Source organism: Dreissena polymorpha, chromosome 9 (genome assembly GCF_020536995.1).
Source record: "Dreissena polymorpha isolate Duluth1 chromosome 9, UMN_Dpol_1.0, whole genome shotgun sequence".
Taxonomy (NCBI): Eukaryota; Metazoa; Mollusca; class Bivalvia; order Myida; family Dreissenidae; genus Dreissena; species Dreissena polymorpha.
Window position 1 is genome coordinate 31,383,120 of NC_068363.1, and position 25,354 is coordinate 31,408,473.

The window sequence follows — 25,354 nt, forward strand, 5'->3', positions numbered from 1 at the left end:
CGTGGACGCAAGTACATGTCGATCAAGCCGAGTGCAGTCGGTGATAACCCATACTGTTTGTAAAGCACATCAGTTAAAATGCCATGGTCCACGGTGTCGTAGGCGGCGCTCAGATCAATGGCGATCAACGCCGTCACCTCCTGTTTCTCCATACCGTCCAATATATCATTCACTTGTCTTAAAAACGCAGACTAACATGAGTGAACACGTCGGTATGCGGATTGGGTTTTCGGTAAGAGACTGTTTTCGTCTACGTGGAAATTGAGTCGTAGTAGAACGGGCTGTTCAATGACCTTTGACAGGAAACAAAGGTTACTTACAGGTATGTAGTTTCCAAAATTTAGTTCAAGTCCTACCTTCTTCAAAAGTGGTCTTACTATAGCTTGCTTCCATTTTGAAGGGAATACACCTTGTGTGAGAGAAAGATTCACTAAGTTCAAAGGTAGGAGGTCCTGAAGAAATGATTTTAGGATATGTGTGGGTATGACGTCTAGTTCACAGGATTTCGTGTTTAGTTCAGTGATTATCTTTTTCACTTCTTCCGTAGACAGTTCTTGAAAAGATTCTAAAGATGGTATATGATTCAAATCAGGATCAAAATTGCGATAATCTTTCAGTGAATCTCGTATGTTGTTAATTTTGTTCATGAAATGATCAGCAAATTGGTCTGTCTTCGTTCCTGTAAACTCTGCGACAAACTTGTATTGCTGTTTGGAATTACCTTTGAGATTAGTAACTTTCTCACTGAGTGTTTGTTGTTTTTCTTTCTGTAGCTCAAAGCTATATTTACTACGGACTTGTTTGAACAGTTCATAATGGTCCAGCTGTTTGTATTTTCTCCACTTTCGTTCAGATTTCCAACATTTTCTTTTCAAACTAAGTATATCTTCCGTAAACCACGGCTTCGGGGCACGATCTATGATGGTTTTCTGTTTGATTGGTGCATGCGTATCAAAGACTTTTGTTATTTCAGTTTTAAATTGTTCCACAAATGTGTTGATGTCTGTTTGATTGATCACACCGGTTGCGAGATCTTCTGCAATCTACGACTAGGTCAAGAAAATTTCCTCCCATGTGGGTACTCAAGTTTACATGTTGTTTAAGTCCCAATGCAAAAAATGAGTCAAATAATGCTTACAGAAATATTCCCTATATGAAGAAATATCCGGAGAATAATATTTTATAAAAAACGTTTGTTTAAAAGCTGAACTTGTTTGTTAATTTGATTTTGTTGTTGTTGTAGTTGTTGTTGTAATTCCAAGATAGATTAAAATTTACTATAATCTATGTTACAATAGAAAATATTAAAAAAAAAAAATTAGATGTCATGCCATATTTAAGGATTTAAGTTTTAATATTAGAGTCACATTTTTAAAGGTATTGCATACTTCATAACGATTGTATAGAACCATTTTATAAAATGCATTGTTATTCTAAAAGTAAGAAAAGTTTTCGTGAATTAAGAATACAAAATACACGCAATACTTACTAAAATGTAATCCATCCGTTCTTTCAAAGCGCATTAAACACACAAACATTGAAACTAAAGCAGAGAGCCGAAAATATTCCTTTTTTTCTCAATCATAAGCTGGTAGTGTTTAATAGATTTCGAGCATTTTGATTTAGAGCATGACATCGACTGCTTTCAGTTGCCATCTGATCTCAAAAATTCAATATTAGCTCGAAAGATAAATTGACAATATAAAAATTTCAAAAATTGCATTTTGATGTGAGTGTTATCTTAAAACTGTATCGGAGAAGGTATGTGTGGCAATATAATACGCCTACAGTATACTACAAATTATTTTATCAAAGACATGATATTTTAAGGATGTGTCTTGATGGTATGTATACAAAATCTGAAACCAATATTTCATACACATACGGCTAATAATAACCCTTCCAATTACAAATAGGATGTCGAATCATTGCGGAAGTTAATACGTGTAGGGTTAATGTTGTTGAAGGAATTGAAGTGTCTTCAGCGTATGTCATATAGAAATTGTTTGTTATGTAATTCATAATACTTGAATTGTATGTACCCGAGTGGTTTTGAACCCTTTTTATTAATTTGTAACCCAATTTCTTGTGGCCAGTTTTATCACTATTGGGTATGGTTTTCTGGTTCAATTGTTCACTTTTGGTGGGAATTTGGAGAAGAAAGGCATACATTTTCTTCAACCTTTTTATTAGTATTTAATCAGGATTGTCACTGGCTGCAGTCACGTGAGCTTGGAGTGTATAACTTGGAAGTACGAGGAGCCATTCAATTCCACCAATTGGTAATTTACCTGTGTGCTATGTGTTATGTACTGTTCTTGTCATGTGATATATGTTTGTTGCTTTGTATGTTTGTTACTATTTTTATTGCATAATAATGTTTAATGTTCAGGTGTTATTGGCCACTAGAACACGACATATCTTATTTATAGTATAAATGAGTATGATATATATTAATTATAATATATCCATTATTATTATGCATCATACTTAATATGTAATTGTTTATTTTACAGGATGGGACGTTTCCATAGATAACTACATCCTGGTCACTTATTTGTGTATCTACATGAATAGATTGATACGAGCAAACTGAACCAAATTGAGTTATATTGTCCTCGTGTGTGAGTTAAATACCCCCAAAGAACCCCAGAGTTATATGTACGTGTTAATTAGCGTAGTATTTGTTAAACAATTGGAGGTCTGGTGCGTGTGAGATAAACAAAGATGGCGACATATTGCGAGTTGTTTGAAACCTAAAACGGGAATCTAGGAATGTACGCCTCTTTTCCACATAAAACTCATACAGCTGATAACCATTCAAATTGTCCAAATAGAGGAAATGCATGTTAATATACATATCAAGAGATTTTTGCATTTTTTCCATGAATTTAAACTTTAAAGAGCAATACGTCACAGCTGTAAGTGAAATACAACCCTCAGTTATAAATCAGCTTTGTATTGTGTATTATATATTTGGTTATTTCAATGACACGCGAACAAGTTAAACCAGTATCGCTTCAACAAAAACACTTGATGGTATTCACAAACACAGTAAATAGAAAACGATGCTCCTGATGAAATAGGTAGATGTAACCGAAGTCAGTCTTGATCGTGTTATAATCGGAATTTGAAACAAAAACTACTTAATGATCAATCCAAAACATTTTAAAGTTTTAGGAGGGTTATATAATCATTTTTATCAATTAAATGATACAATTTCGTGTAGACATGTGAAGCATTGTTTAAATCTCATTGAAATATTATTCATCAATGTTAAACATTGATATATTTAATTTAAATAAATCACAAAACACGTAATTTCCAGATCGCACTAAGTAAGTATATATGCATGCGTTTTTGACCACTTTAATTCAAAAACCCAATTGTAAGCTAGGCGTTAGTCAAGCATAAGCATGTCGTGCATGAGTGTTAAAGTTAAATTTTGGGAGCGTTATTAAATCCTTTTAATCAATTTAATTATACAATATCGTGTAGACATGTGTAGCGTTGTTCAAATCTCATTGCAAAGTTGGCAATCAATGTTAAACATTGAGATATGTATTTTAAACAAATCAAACAACATGTTACGTCCAGATCTCACAAAGAAAGAATATATGCATGTTTTTTTAAATACAAAAGCCCAATTGAAAGCTAGGTGTTAGATAAGCATGAGTTCAAGGTCGTGCATAATCAATAACGTTGATTTGCATCCACGATGGCCTCATCAATCGTACTGTAGTTGCGATCGTCAGACCGTTCAGCAGCTATATTGTCATAAACATGGACGTCTTCTCGTGTGCTCGGTTGGCCTGTTTCTGTGACATTTTGAGCATGTATTTGTACACTCCCAAAGTTCCCATTAGCTTCTTGGTCTGCTTGTTTAATGTCTTTGGGAACCCATTGTGGATCGTACGGTGGTGGTTGTTGGCCAAACACGGAGGGTGTCTGTGGAGCATTAGCTGCTGTTTGTTGCATCCATATGTCATACATACTATGAGTGATCCCTTGGTTAAACCGGCCAGGATCGGCGCGTATTGCATAAACGACTTGCATCGTAGACGCCGAGGCCGGAATACGCTGCAATTATCAATATCGCATTGGAGTCGTTGTATTCGTATTAGTTAAAGTGATTTGTTCAATACTGAAACACTAAATGTTCAAAATGAGTTTATATGTATCCGATAGTAAAGATATTTAATGGTTATGTTCCTCGTTTTGCATATTTAACGGGCAGATGATACACATGTGCATAATTACACCATTTATCGAGAATAAAATAAAATTATTGTAAATACTTCTTATGTTTTAAAATAAAACATGCATGATAATTATGTTTATGAACAAAATTCTTCTTTAAACGATCGATAACATGTTTGCGCACTCTTTGTCAGCACCGGAATAACCAAACCAATGGTTTTTGAACAATTTTAAAATTCCTTGCCTGGATAAAGACAATACATCAACATGTGTTTTGTCCGTTACATATATATAGCGCACATGCATTGCGAACGAAAAATTATCTTTTAACATGGCAATTTGTTCTACCGTAGCAATAATGCAATTAGTATAGTTATATTCATTCAGTAATATTTTAGGAATAATATTTATTTGATACTTTTAAATAAAAAACAACTTTGACAACATTTATCATATTTACCTGCGCGTGTCTTCTTCTACAACAGATGATAGTGACTGTGACCATGATGAGAATAACGACACCGACGGCAACACCTACACCTAGTTTTACGGTGGAAGAACCGCTGTACCGGTAATCAAATTTGTGATCGATCCAACACCCAGAGTTGTCGCCGCAAGTATTGTAGCCATTGCATTTCAAACCCGCGTCGATACATCGCCCGTTGTCACATACGTGGCCCCAGATTGGACACGAATCTATTGAAATATATTGTATTATATGGATTATCTATGAACGTAGTGTGTAATCACTGTTTAGTCGATACTTGATCAGATTAGTTTAAAAACTGAAATTGACAATAAGTACGTGATTTGACTTATTTCAGATGTGTATGACAGTGGATAGTATTATAACACAGTCAGATGCTTGTCTCATCTACACTATTCAGTTAAAAATCTTACGAACAATACACTCGGACAAACATGCGAACCGACCTATTGTTATGCTACCTGTCAATGTCCCTACATTTTATAATAAGAATTTAAAACATATTAACCCTATTCTACCGTAGTAATTGCAAAGAAGTATCAAGGAATCAACGTCAAAACATTCAGGCACGAGTTTAGATTATTGTTTCTGCATGATAAGCATGTTGTTAATTTCGAATTGTAAACATATTTTATAAAATGTGTGTTCGTCATCAGCTTGATTCCGTTAAAATAATTCAAGTTCATATCATTGGTGGCTTCATATAAACTCATGGTTTTAAATCCGCAATAGATATATGGTATGTGTGTAGAATGGACAAAAGTGAACTCATATAAACAGCCGTTATTAAGATGAAAATGTAATGTTCTGGATTGAGAAATAAACGTGGTACTATTTTTTTAAATCTATAATCGCATTGTTTTTGTCGCTGTATTTAGTGTTATAATAATCCGAATTACAAAATCCTTCAGCGCAATAACAATTTGAATTGAGTATCAACAATCTTATCTAATTTGACTGCATATGCTTTACACCACACTATACATTCATTTAAGGGTTTAATCAACTAGGATTACTACGAGGATCAACCAGGTCAACGCAAGCACAGTGACGAGACGAATAACGGAATGAAACTCTTTACCTGAATCTGAAAACAGCGTAAGTATTAAAGTGAAACCACCATATGACCATCCCGTTTTTGGTGTGAATTTTATCTTGATATCACCATTGTTTGTGTAGACTTCGCTGGTCGACACGTAATTACAGAGATATCTTGCTAAGCCTACAAAGAAATAAAAAAGTGAAACACAATAATCAAATTCTGCCCAGGTATTAAACCAGCTGTTCACTCGTGTTCATTTTAATCTTTAAGTGTGCATACGCAGCAATGTTTTCTGGCAAATACAGTATAATTAAATTCCATTATAGGCATGTTATATTCTTTAAATATAAATTCTTTGACGGTGGAGACTTTCAATTTATTATAACATTTCCTAAACGTCAGCATACAAGCTCGATCCTTTAATTTGTTAACGTTACTGTTGTTTTTTTGTGTATGTGAGTATTGCCTTAATTGTATTAAATCTCGTTATTGACAAAGTTTGACAATATAATTTGCACACTGTACCGTTTGGTGGTAGTCCATATTCATTTCTAATACTGACACTCCCGGCGTTGCAGCCCACTGTAAAACTCTGGAAGTAAAACATTATCCATGGAAATGTGCTGGTTGTTCCTATTGTAACCTCACATTCCCGGCTGCCAGAGAAGTACAGCGACAGCTGGTGTTCGCCGGACGCAGTGATGCGAGACCCACACTTGTCCACCATCTGTTCTGTAATAAAAGCATTGAGGTATTGTATTTGTCCCAGTAAAAGCACAGTGTAATTTATATCAAACAAGAAACTACATGACCAACAAATAAAACAATCACAAACCACATAACCAGATGGATTGAAAGTGACTCTAACACTGATGTCATCACAGTTGATGATCGAAGCGAAGAATTGTTAGGAAATTAACACGGGTGCATTTGAATATACGTAAGAACATTCCGTATTCTTATTTGAAGAAAGCATGACCCGGTTTTATATAATACAAATCGTTGAGTATATTCTCCAAAAAATGCAATCATTTTCTTCACTTCCTGCAAATCATTATTTGAATCTAAGTAAGGTAAATGTCTATTAATATAAGCGATACTGTCAAAACGCAGTTTAATTTAATCAAATTGTCAATGATCATTTGACTTTGTGTTTCTATCTACTTTGTGGTATTTACTCCATGTTTTTTTCAAGTCACTGAATAACAGGTTCTAATTATTCGCAAGAACAAACAAGGTCAAAAGTGGGGTTTTGGAAATTGGAATACGGAACATTACATACCATGATTGGTATGGGGAGAAATAGTTTTTGAGGTATACTTTACGTAATTAAAAGTAGTGCAGTATGCTTGTCACCTGGAAAAAGAATTCGCGGCGCGGGAGAGAAAACTTTAAATAACATGTTTGCCTAATGAAAATAGTCCACTGTGTGTTAAGTTATAATCTCGTTACACAGCTCTCATTTAAGGTCACAGGACCAGGTAAGTTAATTGATGCATTCACGGAGACGCAGCAGGACTTCTAAAAGTACTTTGAAATACACACGTTCTTAGATGAGGCTATTAGTTCCCAACCCTAGTAACAGCCGATTCTTTATTAGATCAACTTGATAAAAACTATGTTCTAAGATATCAAAACAAACATTATTTCATTGCATAAAGAAAACAATATATTTTTAAAAAATGTTTTATTTAAATATGCATATAAATTCCATAATAATTTCATTATTGTTTCATACTGATAATTTAATCGCATGTCATTGGGAAAATTCGTGACATTTGGAAATGATTTATCCATATTCGCTAAAACTCAACAGAAAACAACCAATCTGTTTGTTTGTATCAGTTTCGATATTACTGTGTATTATATATATATATATATAAATAATACTTCGCACGTTGCCTATGTACTCGGTCACTAAATCGTCCGTGGAAGACATAATGGACCATCAATCAACGTTGATATCACAGTATTGCTTTCAAGATGAGGAAACAAAACACACACAAAATAACGATAAGACGGAAATTGTTTCATTATCTAACAACAACAGTTTGCCGTACTCTTTCAGTCAGTATGGGACTCGTTCTTGAAAGGCTGAATATGCTACCAAACATTGCCAGTTTTCTCTAATAACACAGTTTGATTTCAATTTTCTATCGAACAGTATTATGCTAAGATGCTAAATTTATAAGAAACACAACTAGTGTTATGGCCCGCGTCATGCGAACAGAGGTCTTATGCCATAAGCGGCTAGTGTAGCAATGGTCCAGCTTGCGCATCTCGCAGTAGGTCAGGAGATACCTAACGAGACCACAAAACGTGATTTATAGCAGACAGCGCAGGTCCTGACCAGACAGGGCTGCCCAGTCTGCGCAGACAGGGCATACGCTACGGTAGCCAACGTACCATTAAAACCATTTATGCAGGACGCGGCTTTATGGTGATAAAGAAAACTCATAATAAACAATGTGAGGACACTTTGTACATCACTGCCTATAACTATACAGATAATGTATGACTTTAGATGTGTCGCATATGTATTTCTTTGTATGTCACTGTCTATAACTATGAAGATAACGTATGATTTAAATGTGTTGCATATGTTTTTATATATGTTTCCTGTCTTAAAATAAATTGTGTTGAATAAAATGTGAGGACACAAGTGATCTCCCGCAGTATAATTTGTAGTTACAAACATTTACGTGTGGTTTGAATACACACGCAATTAATAACACACATTCCATGCGGTGAATATGCGACAAACAATTGAAAAAAGTAAACCTTTTTGTTTGATTGAATTATTTCAAACATATTTTACTGACTTAAATTCAAAGTCAGGATATTATGTTTTAGTGTCTCCCATCGACACAATAGCGAATGAATCTCTCAGCTGGTGATTAAAGTTGATAATGTAAAATAAAATGGCGATCGACAACAAAATCAAGGCTGCTCTATAAATGTATCAGTATCCCCTATTTAAAAAGAGCTCGGTCCCCAGCTGAAGCGTGCACGTCACCACCGGGGCGAGAGTCAACCGCAAAAGATTTTCTTGACTCCGAAGAATCGCCAAGCGGAACGGTAATTGTCCGTAGGTGAATAGTGGTTTCACTACATCGTCGGAGGGGGTCGGATAGGGACACTTCTGCGAGCACCTCTGTCAATCAAGCGAATACCGTCATCCCTCGATCCGGACGTCCTTTCCGGCCGACTTCGCTGACTCCCAGAACTTAGAAGGCTCCCCAAACGGAGTGGTAATTGCCCGTATGTGGATAGTGGTGTCACTACATCGCCGGAAGATTGACAGGAGCAGCGGATGTGGCAGCGTAGAGGACGGACGGGGCTTACCTTGGGCAGATATTCAGGCCAGTATTTCGAGAAGGTGGCCCTATGAAGATAATGGAAGTGTCCCAGGACGGCGGTATTCAGTAAGCTCAACGTGCTAGGGAAACCGTTCTGGGGTTCGGTCTACGGCTTCTGGCGTCTATAGGGAAACCGTTCTGGGGTTCGGTCTACGGCTTCTGGCGTCTATAGGGAAACAGTTCTGGGGTTCGGTCTACGGCTTCTGGCGTCTATAGGGAAACAGTTCTGGGGTTCGGTCTACGGCTTCTGGCGTCTATAGGGAAACAGTTCTGGGGTTCGGTCTACGGCTTCTGGCGTCTATAGGGAAACAGTTCTGGGGTTCTGTCTACGGCATCTGGCGTCTATAGGGAAACCGTTCTGGGGTTCGGTCTACGGCTTCTGGCGTCTATAGGGAAACAGTTCTGGGGTTCGGTCTACGGCTTCTGGCGTCTATAGGGAAACAGTTCTGGGGTTCTGTCTACGGCATCTGGCGTCTATAGGGAAACCGTTCTGGGGTTCGGTCTACGGCTTCTGGCGTCTATAGGGAAACAGTTCTGGGGTTCGGTCTACGGCTTCTGGCGTCTATAGGGAAACAGTTCTGGGGTTCTGTCTACGGCATCTGGCGTCTATAGGGAAACCGTTCTGGGGTTCGGTCTACGGCATCTGGCGTCTATAGGGAAACCGTTCTGTGGTTCGGTCTACGGCATCTGGCGTCTATAGGGAAACCGTTCTGTGGTTCGGTCTACGGCATCTGGCGTCTATAGGGAAACCGTTCTGTGGTTCGGTCTACGGCATCTGGCGTCTATAGGGAAACCGTTCTGTGGTTCGGTCTACGGCATCTGGCGTCTATAGGGAAACCGTTCTGGGGTTCGGTCTACGGCTTCTGGCGTCTATAGGGAAACCGTTCTGCGGTTCGGTCTACGGCTTCTGGCGTCTATAGGGAAACCGTTCTGGGGTTCGGTCTACGGCTTCTGGCGTCTATAGGGAAACCGTTCTGGGGTTCGGTCTACGGCTTCTGGCGTCTATAGGGAAACCGTTCTGGGGTTCGGTCTACGGCTTCTGGCGTCTATAGGGAAACCGTTCTGGGGTTCGGTCTACGGCTTCTGGCGTCTATAGGGAAACCGTTCTGGGGTTCGGTCTACGGCTTCTGGCGTCTATAGGGAAACCGTTCTGGGGTTCGGTCTACGGCTTCTGGCGTCTATAGGGAAACCGTTCTGGGGTTCGGTCTACGGCTTCTGGCGTCTAGAGAGGTTATTAAAGCGGCGCATCGCGCTTTGAGCGAGAAGAAAGTCTTGTTTTAATTGTCAGTATTGCCTTTGCGGAGTAATATTGTTCTTTAAAGGGCAACCAGACATATATTGTCTTAAATTGTATACCGGTTAACATGAATGTCTAATTGACATCCGCGCAACGGTCTATTTGGATCAAAAATATTTCGTTCGAGATTACCCGGGCAGCCGAGGTAAATAAGACCTTCTTTGGCTCACAATTAAATATATAATATATCTGAAAGATCAGAGTGGAAAGTCTGCACATAATGTAGTCGTGAAGACTCAGCGATAACCTGTAAATAAACTTTTGAATTACACACACACCTTTAAGGCGCAATATGTACTTTTTTTAACGCGTTATCACTTTAAACGCCCTATGGTTTAACAGACAATCCACTTGTTGTGGTTCATTCTTTGTAAGAATCACCTACTTTTCCAACTTAGATATACCTTGAATTTCTTTTTTAAGCTTTGTTATCATAAGTGGAGTTTGTATCCATAATGTATAAGCGATTGTAAATCATGTCATTTTCTTCCTTGATTTCTTTCTTAATATCACCATCGTAGACAATTAAAAGTAAATTAAATTCGCGTTTGCATGTTTCGTGTCCGTTCCATTGGCCTGCGTTCAAAAGACAAACTTCATGTCCTGTGACTGTAAGTAACATTAGAGAGCAAACAACTGCAATGCATTTAGCGCTTTGATTTGTGGTGTTGTTCTTTCATTAAAACAAACAGAAAGATAGTGTTACTCACGCCAAAAATAGGTGCTTCTGTACTTATATAATATTAATTTATATCAGAATAATTAAGAGAACATTTACAATTGGTAAATTGAGACAGACAGACAGACAGACAGATTTTTTATTCAAGACTTATACAAAGTACATCGTCTATATATATATATATATATATATATATATATATATATATATATATATATATATATATATATATGTGCAATCGCACATATATATTGTCAGGTGATTTTATTTAAAAAAAATAAACAGAAAAAAAATGAGACCAATATTTTGTTTTAAATTTAGTTATAAAGGGCAAATGTATATTGTCATTTATATAAATAGCAGCATAAACGTGACTGTTGAAAAGGATGTTATCCGACCTGTTGTCTTCAGTTGTATCAATTCATAAACGCTGTATCGTAAGATAACGTATGTAAATTGAAACAAATATATAAAACGAAACGGATTTCATATCAACGCGGCTGGTTTCGAAATGGGCTGGATTGTAAATAAAACTAATTATATACCAAAACACCATAATATTAATATAAACCAAACTAAGAGGCTATCCGGATTATGCGGTAGAAATAAAACGTTTCTCTAGAACATTGTGTAAATTTAACTGTTGATGCGTATGAATATCTGAGAAAGGTCAGTTATTGGTGCATTCTTTTTTGTCAGGAGCAAACAATAACACACAGTGCTTTAAAATATTCTACAAGTGAATGCAATACGTACGAAATATCAACCGATAGATATTTCAAAAGTTACCAATGCTGCCTTTATAATATTAACAAAGAAGCACAAGGTACCAGTATCTTTGTCTCACAATAGCACGTTTTAATATTGCAATTGAAGATTATAAATCAAGAAGTTAAGTAAATGACCATAGTTGGCGCAAGGTTCAAAAACATTATCAATAATAAGCATATACACTTCAACACCGTTATTTCGAACACCGATAATCCGACGTCACCGTTATTGCGAAGTATTTTTCGGGTCCCGATTGTGGTTCTTCTTTGTTCAAACAATATCTCTTCCAAATCAACATACTTTTCAGATCAGATTGCTGAAAACAGAAATAACCCTAAAAGTTTATGGAAACAACTGAAACAGCTTGGTTATAAATCTCTTAAATCTGGAAATGAAAATATTGTATTAAATATTGATGGTGAAAACTGTTTCAGCCCTAAGAAAGTTGCCTCTCATTTTAACAACTTTTTTACCTCTGTTGCAACAAAGCTTGTTGAAAAGTTACCATCCCCTACCAAATTGTTTGATTTAAACTCCTCTGCCCTGCTAGACTTTTATAGAAAAAGAAATGTTAGTAATAGTACATTTGTCTTCAAGCATGTGTCAGAATCTTTTGTCTTCAAAGAACTTAAAAATCTAAAAACTTCCAAAAGTACTGGTTTAGATGACATTCCTGCCAAATTTGTGAAGGATTCTGCTAGTTTTCTAAAACTACCTGTTACATTTCTTATTAATATGTCTATTTCTGAAAATTGTGTTCCTGATGATATGAAAGAAGCTAGAGTGAAACCATTGTTTAAGACAGGTAGTAATCTTGATGTTGGAAACTATAGACCTGTTAGTATCTTAAGTATGATATCCAAAATCTTAGAGAGAGCAGTTTATACACAATTGGAGAAATATTTACTAGATAATAATTTATTGTATGAACTCCAGTCTGGGTTTAGAAACTCATATTCTACTGATACCTGTTTAGTCCACTTAATGGATCATATTAGAAATAATAATTCTAAAGGACTCTATACTGGCATGGTAATGTTAGACCTGCAGAAAGCGTTCGATACAGTGGATCATAATATACTATGTGGTAAATTAAAATTGATGGGTATGGATAATACTGATTGGATTATGTCTTACTTATCTGGTAGAAAACAAACTGTATGTGTCAACAACATCTTCTCGGATTTTAACCCTGTGACTTGTGGGGTACCCCAAGGTAGTATTTTGGGACCCCTCCTATTTTTATGCTATGTTAATGACATGTCTATAAGTATTGATCCCGACTGTAAATTGATCCTTGATGCTGACGATAGCGCTATTCTGTATTCACACAATGATCCACATGTTATATCTGGAAAATTAAGCAGGGTCATGGCTTCATGTTCAAACTGGTTAGTTGACAATAAATTATCCCTTCATTTGGGGAAGACTGAATGTATTGTATATGGATCAAAGAGAAAGTTAAAACAACTAAAAAAATTAATATTGAATGTAATGAGCATAAAATCGAACCCTCAACTGCTGTTAAATATCTTGGTGTTAGTATTGATAACACATTATCTGGTGAAAACATTGTAAACAACATTGTTAGCAAAGTAAACTCTCGTCTTAAATTTATGTATAGAAATGCTAAGTCTTAGGATACAAGTACTAGAAAATATTTATGTTCTGCCTTGATTCAGTGCCACATTTACTATGCTTGTTCCTCTTGGTATCCAAGTTTAAATAAAGGTTTAAAAGACAAATTACAGATATGTCAAAATAAAATTGTCAGATTTATCTATGGACTGGGTCCTAGAGAAAGTATTAATCAATGTAACCTGTCAGATATGTCATTGCTAAATATTGAGAATAGAAATAAACAATTTAGATTGAATCATGTTTTTGAAATTGTTAAAGACAAGTGTTCATCATACTTGAAAGAAAATTTTGTATATGTGAAAGATACCCATTCATATTCAACAAGGGCAAACACATACAATTTTAGAGTGCCCATATGCTATGGTAAAGGAAATGTTACCATTTACTACTGTGCAATTAGCGATTGGAATGCTTTGCCAGATACAATAAAGAAAATTGATAATAAACACCAGTTCAAATTAGCTGTTAAGAACCATCTATTGTGCTTAGCTAAAACACTTTAATTGTACTTTTATAATATGTGTGTACTAGTCATCATGGCAAATATATTATAGAAACATGATTGTAACAACTTACATGTATACTCAAATTATTAGGGACTTATTGTTCTTATTGTGTAACTTTCTCACAGGATTATATTATAGTAAGTATAACCTAAACTGGACCCCATTGGAAATAAGCTTTCGAGCTTTCATGGGCAATCCTAGGTTTTTACACTATATTGTCCAAGTTATTTCTTTTTACATACTAAGTTTTCCCTAAAGTTGTGAATTTGTTTCTATAATACATCAAATTACTAGTCTGTGTTGAAAATCTGTGATAACAAATATATGTGACATGTTTAACTGGGATAATCAAGCAATATATTATATTCCAGTATAGTCACATTAAATCATATTTTAAGTGTGAGGTAGTTGCTGATATGTTCCCTTCAAATCTAATTTGAGGTGATACGCTTCATTAAGACTATTTTATATTGTTTTACTTTTGTGTTCATTTTCTATGTCAAATCATATTTTATATTATTTTATGGCAGTTTTTATAACATAGGTTTTGATCAGCAGCAATCTCACAAATGCCTTTAGTTAAAATTGTTTTGTAATTTTGAAAGATAACTTGTATATTATCTGTTTTAAAACCTGAATAAAAATCAATCAATCAAATTTTCATTGTTAAAGGGATCTTTTCACGCTTTGGTAAATTGACAAAATTGAAAAAAGTTGTTTCAGATTCGCAAATTTTCGTTTTAGTTATGATATTTGTGAGGAAACAGTAATACTGAACATTTACCATGGTCTAATATAGCCATTATATGCATCTTTTGACAATTTTAAAACTTAAAAATTATAAAGCGTTGCAACGCGAAACGATTGAATAATTTGGAGAGTTCTGTTTTTGTCGTTAAATTTTGTGAAACTACGAAGATTGCTTATATAAGGTATAAAATACGTCCAATATGTGTACACGGCGGAATAGCTCAGTAGGCTAAAGCGTTTTTACTTCAGGACTCTGGCAGGACTCCAGGGGTCACTGGTTCGAAACCTGGTCCGGGCAATGTTCTTTTCCTTTTTTTAATTTTATTCTTGATTTTTTACTGGCGCTTTTACGATCCAATGTTTACATTTATCGATATAAAGCATTTAATGAATAAGTTAAAAAATGCCAAAATCTGTGAAAAGGCCCCTTTAATCCGAACTTCGTTAAACCAAAGAAATCGTTAATTCGAATAGATTCTGTCGGTCCCAACACTATAATTCGCACCTTATTATCAATCTTTAATCCGAAGTCAAAACTGCAAAACACTGAGCGCAATTTTACACCTATGTCGTATGCGCGTTGCGCGTCAAAAGCCGATAATTACACCTTTGTCGTCTGCGCGTAGCATGTTAATTTTATAATCTGGTTAAAAGCCGACGACGAGGCCGACAACACAAGAATGAAAATGATATCTAATTAACGTGTGACCACATGCATTAACGACGTAAGGTTGTTCTGCGGGCGAAACACGTGCGGAAGTGAGTTCTTTAATGTCATTGACAAATTGGAGAAATATGTTACACGCGTCCAGTTTAGTGCTGCTAACGCCGGTGTTCAGAGAGACATCGCGTCTTATTTAAAAAAAAAGTTAATGCATTTCCGAAAATGTATTCATATGTATTTACTTGTATGATGTGCTACTCATGATATTTTATATGTTCTGTAATTAGAGAAAAATAAAAAGACGAAAAAGAATCGTTTTATTCCTCCGTTTGTTACAAGTACAAATCTATTGCTATCTGACTAGTTTGCGTTTTACGTTAAACAATTATTAAAAGTACAGTGTGGCCGAAGCATGTGAATTCCACAACGTTTTATTTTTTACAGAATCGAAGAAGTCGTCTGCCAAATGTTTATTTCGAATTATCGTTAATCCGAAGGTTTTTTTAACGGTCCCGACGACTTCGAAATAACGGCGTTGAAGTGTACATGTTAATTAAACATCAAATCTCTATGGTCATCGTACATATTTATTAGTGAATCACATCTGTATGGCAAGAACGCAATACTTACTGAAACTAATTCCATCCACTACTTCGAAATACAATAAATACGAACAAATGGTGCACACAGCAGAGAACCTTAACGCGTCCATTTTCTTTAAATAAAACACGGGAATGATTCAACCGTAAATTAAGCGACTTTCCACTATGACATCAATTGTTATCAGTAGTCACCTTACCTAAAACTTAACATTATATGGTCGTGCTAAAGATAAACTATTGATAAAGCTTGACCTGCCATTTCGAAATGAGTGTTACGTTATCATTGGCATGCGTTCTTAATGTAAACAAAGTGGTCGAAAATAGGCTACGCTCCAAATAAGGGAATCGTACGATAATTAAAAAATCGACCCGTCCTGAGGCTCGAAAACGCTTGTTAAAAAAAGTTAGGATTTACACTATTTTGCTTAAATATTAATAAAAAAGTTTTACAAGCGCTTTATTATTTGTCCTTTTGGTCCGATGTAGATTTATTAGTATCAATAACTAACCATATGGCAGGCAACGCGTATGCCTGAGTAACTAAATGCGATATTACTCAAGCGCGTACACAGTTTATAATCTAGTAAAGCGATCCGTTAATGATATCTTAATTATTGCGATATGGTTCAAGCGCGAACACATTTAAAAGTATAGTCAAACAATTAGTAAATGATGCCCAGCTTATTGCGATACTGTTCAAGCGCGAACGCATTCAATAGTCTAGTTAAGCGATCAGTAAATCATGTTTAACTAGATGCGATTTTGTCTAAACGCGTACTCAGTAGAAGGTCGATTTAAGCGATCAGTAAATAATGTATAACTAAATATTGCTCAAGCGCTTAAAAACGGCTGAAAAAGTGATTTTGAAGGTCGTCTACAAAGTATTTTGAACAGCAATATATGTACAAATTATTTGTTAAACAATTATCATACTACAGGTCTTTGTACAATACATTCCAGACTGCAAGTAAGTATGTATACGAAGTTAATATTTGCTGCTTCTTTATGATTATTATGCTATCTTTCCGAAAAAATCAACAACAAAATACAAAGGGTAAATGTACACATTCAGTGCGATTATCGCAGTTGGTAAGGTTCTTTGATGTAAACATATTTTAAGGTCTGATATCGTTTTCTCTGTACATAAAATGCAATCGAAGATAACATGGGAACATATATGTCACGTTTGGTTTCATGTTATCTATTATACCATCAACTGACAATAATAAAGTGTCGAAAATATAAACAACTTTTGTTTCCTAAAGAAGCTTTACCATGACTTACCTAAAGTTTGTTTCAACAAAGATTTAAAGTCATGTTTAAATGCATTAGTAAATATATCAACCGCGTCGTGCGAAAATGGGTATTAGAAAATGTCCGAACAGTGAAGCTCAAGATATGTCTCTGTATCCATAGGCTATGATAAGAAATAGCATGTCCGCTAAAGAGACCGCGACGCCATGCGTATTTTTATAGCTGACATGATTGCTCCTGACAAAACCGTTCAAATGCTCACTCTGTTCTGAATATTATATTATATACATTTTTACACGACGCGACTTTGTAATACCTTACACATTTACACTTAAAACATAAGCGTACCACACTTTGTCGATACTGCGCACATGTATTTAAACAGAACCGTGTTTCTATACCCATTATTGCATAAACTTTATCTATAATGCCCTCTGGCGGGGTGCAGAAACTTGGCAAAGCAGGGCTTGAACGGGAGAAATCGTGTATTAACAAGGCGATTCACGCGCCGTTCAAGCCCTGTTATGTGTTTTTCATATCCATAATCTGGTCCACGCGCAGTTACTTCCCTTCCCCAGCCTTCGACGACTTTCCAAGCATTAATGGGGAACTGAATAAGCACCAGTTTCCTCATGCATGCAGGGATAATGGCAATTACTATTTCAATCAACTTTTTAAATTATACCATCTGCACTCTCTTGACAACAGCTTTATTTTATTGGCAACGTCAATGAAGTTAAGGTTATTTACTCATTACTTTCAAAGACTATGCTGTAAATGTAAGTGTTTATGTACCTTCAACTTCCGGTTTTAAATTCCAAAATAATTCCTCATTTCTTACTTTGCGCAGCTGCATGTCAACTTTGCATTAATCCACTGTTTAAACACATTTTAAATCGAAAACTGTCTATCCGAAGGTAAACGCCTCGTCATTTCGGATGATGACCGAGCGAGGCATATGTAAAACACAACCTTGAACTGTATTGAAATAATCGAATTATTTTGTCGATGTCGAATGAACAAGAGATATTGTTTTCAATGTTATTTTAATTTATTTTGGTATGTGTGATTTGTTTATGCAATAATAGCAAAAATACACATTTTTTCGGACATGATCATCTGCGGGCGCTCTCAAAATCCGGTCCTGCAACGGATTTTTCGAGCGCCTGCAGATGATCATGCCCTCGACACCGTGTATTATCCCTATACAAAGCGAGATTATACGTTTTGTCAAATATATATGAATTTATACAAAATAAGTAAAAAAACTTTTAATATATATATATATTTCAGTATTAATTAAAATAAATGTTAAGAAGAACATGTGTCGAAAAATGCGGAATAAGCCAGATATTTAATTCTGAAATTGAAAACGGCTTTACAGCCGAATTCGCTAGCATGTATACCATACATGTACGATGTGAATCTAAACTTAGTTTAACGATTTATTTGAATTTCTGCAACGATATCTATTCGTACGACACACGAACACTAACTCCGAGCCTGATACAAAGACGAATGCTTCGGTTATTGAAGGAAAATATGTACGTCACAATCGGCTCGTGCGCTATTTTGTCTTTGTTGCATTTTATTAAAATCGGCTTTAATGTATATTTTTTTCTTGCCTATTTTGTTTTATAGTAACATATTTTATCAATATATTACAATTAAACACATATAAAACATCGTATATACTCGCTTTAAGTACAGGTTTATCCTCGAGGTCATATGACACACGAAGAATACCAAAGTTGCAATGTTCTCCAGGCAAAAACAAATAATGCATCAAAGAAATATTATTTGCCAAAATATCAAAAGAAATATTTAAAATTTAACGCTCAATCAAATGTTTGCTTTAATGATAGAGCAGTTTAGTAAAAACGTTGTGTAATGGTAACATTTATAAATGTCGACATGTGAAAAGTAATTTAAAAGGGTTAGCGGTAACAATATAATCCTCACTTTAATGTATTATCGATTTAAAATGTATACATGTCCACTTATATTGAACAGTTTCATATTGTTTATCTAACATTATCGTACAGAGCAGAACAGTTACCAAGTTGTATCAACTTAACCCTTTGAGTGCTGAAACCGGATTTTGAAGGTTTTTGCAAACAGTTTGGATCCAGATGAGACGCCACAAAACGTGGCGTCTCATCAGGATCGAAACTGTTTGCTATTCTGATAGCATTCTTTGAAAAATAATCGAAGAAAATGCTAATTTTAGAAATTCAGCAGACGACATTTTAGCAGACGACAAATTACCCAGCATGCAAAGAGTTGTCCAAGTTGTATCAACTTAATCCATACTATACCTTACTCTGACTGCTCTTGCAAAGTACAGAACATAAAAACTCGAATTGCGCATACAGCTAAAACCTCTGACGCGTCCATTTTGTGCAGAGAAAAAAAACAAGTATGATTCAACGGTGCATGGGGGACTATTAAGCATTGCATTTAATGTTGTCAGTAGTCACCTGGCCTTACTCAGTCCTTCTATATTAGTGTCAGTTGTTTAATACGTACACTACGTTATATGTAAAGTGCATCAGTGACGACAGAAGTGCACTACTTACGAATTTGTATCAATTCATAAATCAATGGAGAGTCACTTTTAAGTGGCCTGATAGTTAAAGGAATTATGTGTGCTTTTCTTCGCTGAAAATGGGTATTTAGTATTATTTATAAAGTACGATTATTCCTTGTTTAACCCTCGCCTTATGCCAGAGAATTGAATGCGTGTATTCATCAACTCGTTCTTACACATTCGATTGAAGAATGGAATACGAGTTCACAATAAGGTAATATAGTTGAAACCAATGCTTTTCATTGCACAAAACACTGACAAATTTGTATAACGAGAATGATTGTAAAAAGCAACGTTAATTAGCAAATACGAAGCTACATAAAAGCACAAAAACATAATACATTATAATCGGGAAAATATTATTTCATACTTATAAGATATACGATTGTTACAATAATATTAACATGAATGGTTGTAAATCTACAGTGTCTGATATAACGACATAATTTAATATGAATTTCAGTGTCTATGTATATGTAAAATTTATTGAGAAGTGAGGTCTATTTAGAACATAAACTGTTATGAATTGATCTATTGTGCGCACTTAATAGTATCAACATTTATTAAAGTATACGTAATGAATCCTTAATTTATACAGTCTTAAAACGAAGTTATATTTTCGAACGACTAGAAAGCACCAAAACAACTGTTGCTTTTTAAGCCTTAGACAAGTTTATATTACTTAACCCTTTGCATGCTGGGTAATTTGTCTTCTGCTAAAATGTCGTCTGCAGAATTTCTAAAATTAGCATTTTCTTCGATTTTTTTCAAAGAATACTATCAGAATAGCAAACAGTTTGGATCCAGATGAGACGCCACGTTCTGTGGCGTCTCATCTGGATCCAAACTGTTTGCAAAGGCCTTTAAAATTCAGCTCCAGCGCTTTAAGGGTTAATACAATTTGTTCCGTTATAATTTAATGTTATTATTAACATAACGTCCATGTATGTAGTTTGCCAAACGCTGTTAGTAATATTGTACGGTAAGTAATATTGTCATGCATAATTCATTTTCATACCATTGCTTATATATAGTTATATTTCGATTTACTTTTCGGCGAATGTATGTTGTGCTCATATGTGCTTAAACCATAGCTTGTGTTTTATGATTTAACAACAATCCTTTAAAAAGCAGGATAATTGGCACATCGAGGAATTTGTTGGATTTTTGTCCATACAGTTAATTAACCCGGGTAGATTTTCGCAAAACTTCAAATGGTAAATTGTAAGTTTATGTTTACTTCCCTGTCAAATAAGATCTAGCGTTCTATTGGAAATATGTTGTTATATGCACTGTTTATTTGGGCCGATTGTTTGTATTCGTTCCTTCATATCTAGCCGTTTATTAATTTCGTTGTACTAAAACAGAGCGTAAGAATGTTTTAAATTTCAACGAATGTTTCGCTTTCCGTAAAAAGAACATGATATGGTTAAAAATTCAGGCCGTGTTCTGCATTGTAGAGGTGTATGAATTGTTGAGAAGATACGGCGTTATTTTTAAGACAGTTCCGTCACTGATGAAATGCAGAAAAAAAACGTTGTTAGTATTCAAAATGAAATTTTTTAATCTATACGGGTTAAAACGAATGTTTAGTTGATTCATGTAACATACGAAACACATTTCATTGTCGGGTTAATCTTCGTCGAACGGCACAACGTTGTGGTTGGCGCAATTGAATGACGTTATTTACGAGTGAACGATATGTATACCGCGTATACGCCATGAACACCTTATATTCGCCCTGGCATGACATCCTGTGCATGAAAGCGTAGATCATGCATATTTATTTTATATTCGTTACTCTACAACCTATTTTACCCATACTGCATATTGGGCGTGAATATTACGGGAAACATTTCATATCTTTAAATCAATAGATAACAAGTCATTATATGAGTTATCTGTTTGTATTTCACGTTGGAATCATAGGGACCGTTAAGTAAAAATATTCTATTATACTACATATATAAATATGTATATAGTATAATAGAGTATTTTTTACCTAACGATCCCTGTGGTTGGAATAGTTTAATTTGATCGAATAAGAAAAAAAGCGTTTCAGGAACTCGTAAATCAATTACATGTCAAGAATGCGTATCCACTGTTGTCATTCTACATGTATATGTGGTATTCATATTTATACAGCCGTCTTAATATGTGCAAGCACGTTATGACTTGCATCTTTGCATTCGTGTTATATTTGTTTAGGTGCCCACGCAGAGTCATACGGGGGCGGCGAATGGTCATTTAATGTCGTTGCTTGCGGTAAACTTGCTGCTGTTTGGTGCATATAAATGCCGTAAAGCTCGTGTGAAAACCCTTGGTTAAACTGCCCGGGTTGTGCAGTTGATGAATAAACAACTTGCATCGGAGGTGCTGAAGGTCGGGCTTGCTACAATGGATACGGTACCAAAAATATTACATAATGTTTATATGCTGTCTGTAAAACAAAATGAAACATATCAATGGTATTATATATTATCAAGTACTTTAGAGATAGAATACATGTAATAAGATACCTTAAAAATTTGTATTATAAGCTTTTAATTTATGCAAATTAGAAACTCGAACTTTGTAACAAAGGAAAAATCCATTCCTACTTATAAATGAATGTATACTTTGTAAATTGGGAAGGTATTTACAAATATTAACCTGTGCGGGCGTTCGGATGCGTTTTCTTCTCCAACAGATAATCAGTATGCTGACAACGATGATGACGATAACACCGACTGCAACGCCTACACCTATACCCACACCATCTACACCGGTGCCTTTGTGAGACTCGGGTGTGTGGTCTAAATTGCTACTGTCGGTCAAACACCCGGAGTTGTCGCCGCAAGAATTGTAGCCATTGCATTTCAAAGCCGCATTGATGCATCGCCCGTTGTCACATACGTGACCATAGCTTGGACACGAATCTATTGAAATAGATTGTGTTATAAGATGTTGCTATGAACGTAGTTTGCAATCAATGAAGAAGAATAATTAAAAAAAACTGAAATTGACAATGAGTACGGGATTAGAATTAGTTCATGTGTGTATGACAGTGTATAGTATTATAACAAAGTCAGATGCTTGTTTCACAGAATTCAGTTTAAAATCATTTCAACAATACACTTGGTCCAACATGCGAACCGACCTATGCGTATGCTACCTGGCAATGTCTCTACATTTTATAATAAGAAGGAAAAACCCTATCGTACCGTATGAATTGCAAAGAATGTATCACACACTGAATGTCAAAACGTTCACGTACGAGTTTATTGTATGTTATTTCTGCATGATAAGCATGTTTTCAATTTCGAATTTGATATAAAAAAAAGTGTGTGTTCGGCATCAGCTCGAGTCCGTGAAATTAAGTGACGTTCAAATCATTGATGGCTACATAGAAACACATGGTTTCAATTTGGAAATAGAAATAGATTCATGGTATGTGTGTAGAGTTGATAAAACAGAACTTAACTCAACAGCCGTTGTTTAAAACAAAATGAAATGTTCCGGATAGAGAACAAAATGTATTATTATAGTTTTTTTCTATACTGTTATTGCCATTGTCACAGCATTTGGTGTAATAATAACGATGAAAAGACGAATAATGGAATAAATCAAACTGTTCTTTACATGAATCTGAAAACGGCGTTAATATTAAAGTGAAGCTTCCATTTATCCATTGCGTTTTTGGTGTGTATTTTATCTTGATATCACCCTTGGTTGTGTAGACCTCGCTCGTATAAACGTAACCACATAGATCTCTGTCTAAGCCTGAAAAGACATAAAAAGGGAACACAATAATCCAATCTGTCCAGGTATTAAACCAACTGTTCACTCGTGTTCATTTAAACATTTAAGTGTACATACGCAGCCCTTATTCTGGCAAATTATGTATAATCAATTTCATTATGATAATATTATATTCTTACACTATAATATCCTTGAAGGTGGAAACTTTAAATTTATGATAACATTCCCTAAACGTCAAAATACAAGCTCGATTCTTTTATTTGTTAACGTTGCTGTGGATTTGAGTATTGCATTAATTGTAGTAAATCTCGTTATTGCTAAAGTTTGACAATATAATTTGCACATTTTACCGTTTGGTGGTCGTCCATATATATTTCTTATACTGACACTCCCTAAGTTGCAGCTCACTGCAAAATTCTCGAAGTATAACATTTTCCATGGAAATGTGCTGGTTGTTGCTATGGTAACCACACAGTCCCGGCTGCCCAAGAAATACAGCAACAGCTGGTGTTCACCGTACGCATTGATGCGAGACCCACAGTCATCCGTCATCTGTTCTGTAATAAAAGCACAAAGGTATTGTATTTGTTCCAGCAATATCACAATGTAATTTATATCAAACAAGACACTACATGACAAACAAATACAAAATCACAAAACACATATCTAGCTCGATTGAAAGTGACCCTTACACTGATGTCATCACAGTGGATAGTCGATGCAAAGAATTGTTAGGAAATTAACACAGTATCCATTATAAGCATTATACATGTTAATTTAAAATTAAATCTCTATGTCCGCGTTCCTAATGTATACAATTTGTGAATCACGCGTATATCATGACCGCAATACTTACTGTAAATAATTCCATCCACTCTAACCAATACATACGAACAAATGATGCACAAAGCAGACAACCTTAACGCGTCCATTTTCTTTAAACCAAAAACGGATATGATTCAACAGTAAATAAAGCAGCTTTTCACTATGACATCAATCGTTATCAGTAGGCACCTTACCTTCTATGGTCGTGCAAAAGATAAGCTATTGATAAACATGTACCTGCCAATTTCGAAATGAGTGTTATATTCAAACGTTATCAATACAATTTTCATTTTGCGCGTCTGGGAGTATATGCGGTCAGTGTTACAAATAATAAATACACAAGGTATTGCAGCCTGATTGTTAACTTTAATGTATGTGTTTTAGTTTGTTGTTTACATGCTCTAGTCTTAAAGGTACCGTCAACCACGACTGATGAAAGAAGAAAAGTTCTAAAATACCGTTGTTTCTTACAATTATTATTTGATATTGATTAAAATATCACGACTGGTATATTACATTACTTGAAAAAAGTTGTAAAGTTTTCATATTTTCAGTATATTTCGGTAATAACTGTTACTTTACTGGGTACCGGTACCTGGTAACTACCAGTTACCGCCAGTAGATTGATCACCATCGATCGTAACGTGGAAAATCCAGGAATGCAAATTATGCATGCGTAGTGAATTGTATATATTGTATATATAAAATGATCAATCTGCTTGCGTTATGTATAGTGTGAATATCGTTATGTCAACTATTTTCGCGATGTACTTTCGATTTCACATCGCGAAATTGTATAACCGAATTTTCTGAAAATATGAACTTTTTTCAAATAATATAATATACCAGTCGCATTCTATACATAGATGGTGACGTCACTTCGTTATTGTCACCTCTATACTTAGACGCATCACATTCCCCTGGTTTGGGGAATTATGCTTTCGCC

At 35.2% G+C, this 25,354-nt stretch overlaps 4 protein-coding genes across 6 annotated transcripts in view; 2 read left to right on the forward strand and 2 right to left on the reverse strand.

The window, feature by feature from the left end:
• Window positions 1-16,205, reverse strand: part of LOC127845726 (uncharacterized) — a 251,690-nt gene extending 235,485 nt beyond the window's left edge. The window contains exons 1-5 of one of the 2 annotated variants that reach the window (XM_052376833.1): window positions 16,027-16,205; window positions 6,255-6,461; window positions 5,769-5,909; window positions 4,661-4,896; window positions 3,659-4,080 (exon numbers count right to left, since the gene is read on the reverse strand). In XM_052376833.1, coding sequence (XP_052232793.1) covers window positions 3,694-4,080; window positions 4,661-4,896; window positions 5,769-5,909; window positions 6,255-6,461; window positions 16,027-16,108 — 1,053 coding nt within the window. In that variant the 5' untranslated portion in view covers window positions 16,109-16,205 and the 3' untranslated portion in view covers window positions 3,659-3,693. Of the gene's footprint in view, window positions 1-3,263; window positions 4,081-4,660; window positions 4,897-5,768; window positions 5,910-6,254; window positions 6,462-16,026 lie in introns of those variants that run through there. The other variant, XM_052376832.1, reaches the window with a different exon arrangement.
• Window positions 1-25,354, forward strand: part of LOC127845729 (mitochondrial calcium uniporter regulator 1-like) — a 276,089-nt gene that overhangs the window by 194,878 nt on the left and 55,857 nt on the right. The gene's annotated exons all lie outside the window — the stretch shown is intronic.
• Window positions 1-25,354, forward strand: part of LOC127845723 (ryncolin-2-like) — a 265,737-nt gene that overhangs the window by 107,274 nt on the left and 133,109 nt on the right. The window lies entirely within an intron of this gene.
• Window positions 21,819-24,607, reverse strand: LOC127845728 (uncharacterized). Its single transcript, XM_052376836.1, has 5 exons — window positions 24,440-24,607; window positions 23,934-24,140; window positions 23,464-23,604; window positions 22,495-22,760; window positions 21,819-22,234 (listed from the first exon to the last, which is right to left on the reverse strand). Exons 1-5 carry the CDS (start codon window positions 24,513-24,515, stop codon window positions 22,037-22,039), a joined length of 888 nt encoding a protein of 295 aa, XP_052232796.1. The 5' UTR covers window positions 24,516-24,607; the 3' UTR covers window positions 21,819-22,036.